At 65.7% G+C, this 1002-nt stretch overlaps 1 protein-coding gene across 1 annotated transcript; it reads right to left on the bottom strand.

Annotated features, from left to right (window-relative positions):
* Window positions 1–453: 453 nt before the first annotated feature.
* On the bottom strand, window positions 454–783 carry RPRM (reprimo, TP53 dependent G2 arrest mediator homolog). Its single transcript, XM_068543986.1, has one exon. It carries the CDS (start codon window positions 781–783, stop codon window positions 454–456), a length of 330 nt encoding a protein of 109 aa, XP_068400087.1.
* Between the last annotated feature and the right edge of the window lie 219 nt (window positions 784–1002).

The following is a 1002-nucleotide window of genomic DNA, read 5'->3' as shown; positions in this document are numbered from 1 at the left end:
CACGGATTTGTGTGTCCCCGTTAGTTCGGTTAAGTGGAGTATACGCGGGTCACTTTTCCGGTCACCAGGCAAGCGGTGCCGTTGGTCTCTCCCTGCCCGCCCTCTCCACCTGCCCCCAGAGCTTGGCCCACCTGCGGGTGGAAAGGGGCCTTGGACCGGCCGGTGTCCCCGCATCCCGCGCCAGCGGCAGCTTCCAAAGTTCTGCGCCCCAATCGCCTTCTTCTTGCCACTTGCTGCTGGAGTCCAGAGTCAGGGCTCTCTTCTCCTATAGCCAGGCCTGGGGACTTTCAGAGAGCCAGCGAGCAACGGGTCGCTTCATCCCGAAAGGCAGAAGTCGAGAGAAATAATTGACTCCGACAGGTTTGCTTCGCCCAGTCTCGGATGGTGAGGGGGCGCGGCCCGGCTGGTGAAGTGGGGAGGCGTGGGGCGGCTGCCGCGGGGGCCGGGGGCCGGTCAGTAGGGCCCCACGACCACCGCCTCCACCTCCTTAGACGGTCTCCGGTCCTTCACTAGGAAGTTGATCATGCCCTCGGACTTGATGAGGAGGTTGCAGCCAAGGAAGAAGATACCGAAGACCACGGTGAGCGAGAGCACACACATGACGGCGATCTGCACCACGCGCATGATATACAGGCTACGCTCGTCCGGGCCGCCCTCCGCGAAGCCGTCGTCGGTCACCACGGATGCCTGGGTGCAGCAGCGCACGGCGCGCTCCAGCGCCTCACTGCTGTTGGCTAGGAACAGGCCGGCCACATCGGTCTGGTTGCCCAGCGCCGGATTCATCGCGGGAGCGGGCGGGCACCTCGGGAGGCGCGGGTCCGAGGGGTGGGAAGGCGGTGGCGCGGGAGAAACAGGTGAGCTGAGCGCTCACTTGCAGACTTGAGCGCGCGGGGACAGCTCGCTCTCTCCTTTCCAAAGTCCCCGGGGCCCTGGGAGTTTCCCCGGAGCCTTTCCGACGAGCGCCGCAACCTGGGCTGGTCTGCGCCGTCTGCTCCTGCCCGG

The sequence above is a fragment of the Eschrichtius robustus genome, chromosome 5 (assembly GCF_028021215.1).
Source record: "Eschrichtius robustus isolate mEscRob2 chromosome 5, mEscRob2.pri, whole genome shotgun sequence".
Taxonomy (NCBI): domain Eukaryota; kingdom Metazoa; phylum Chordata; class Mammalia; order Artiodactyla; family Eschrichtiidae; genus Eschrichtius; species Eschrichtius robustus.
This window is presented reverse-complemented; position numbering and strand designations above follow the sequence as displayed.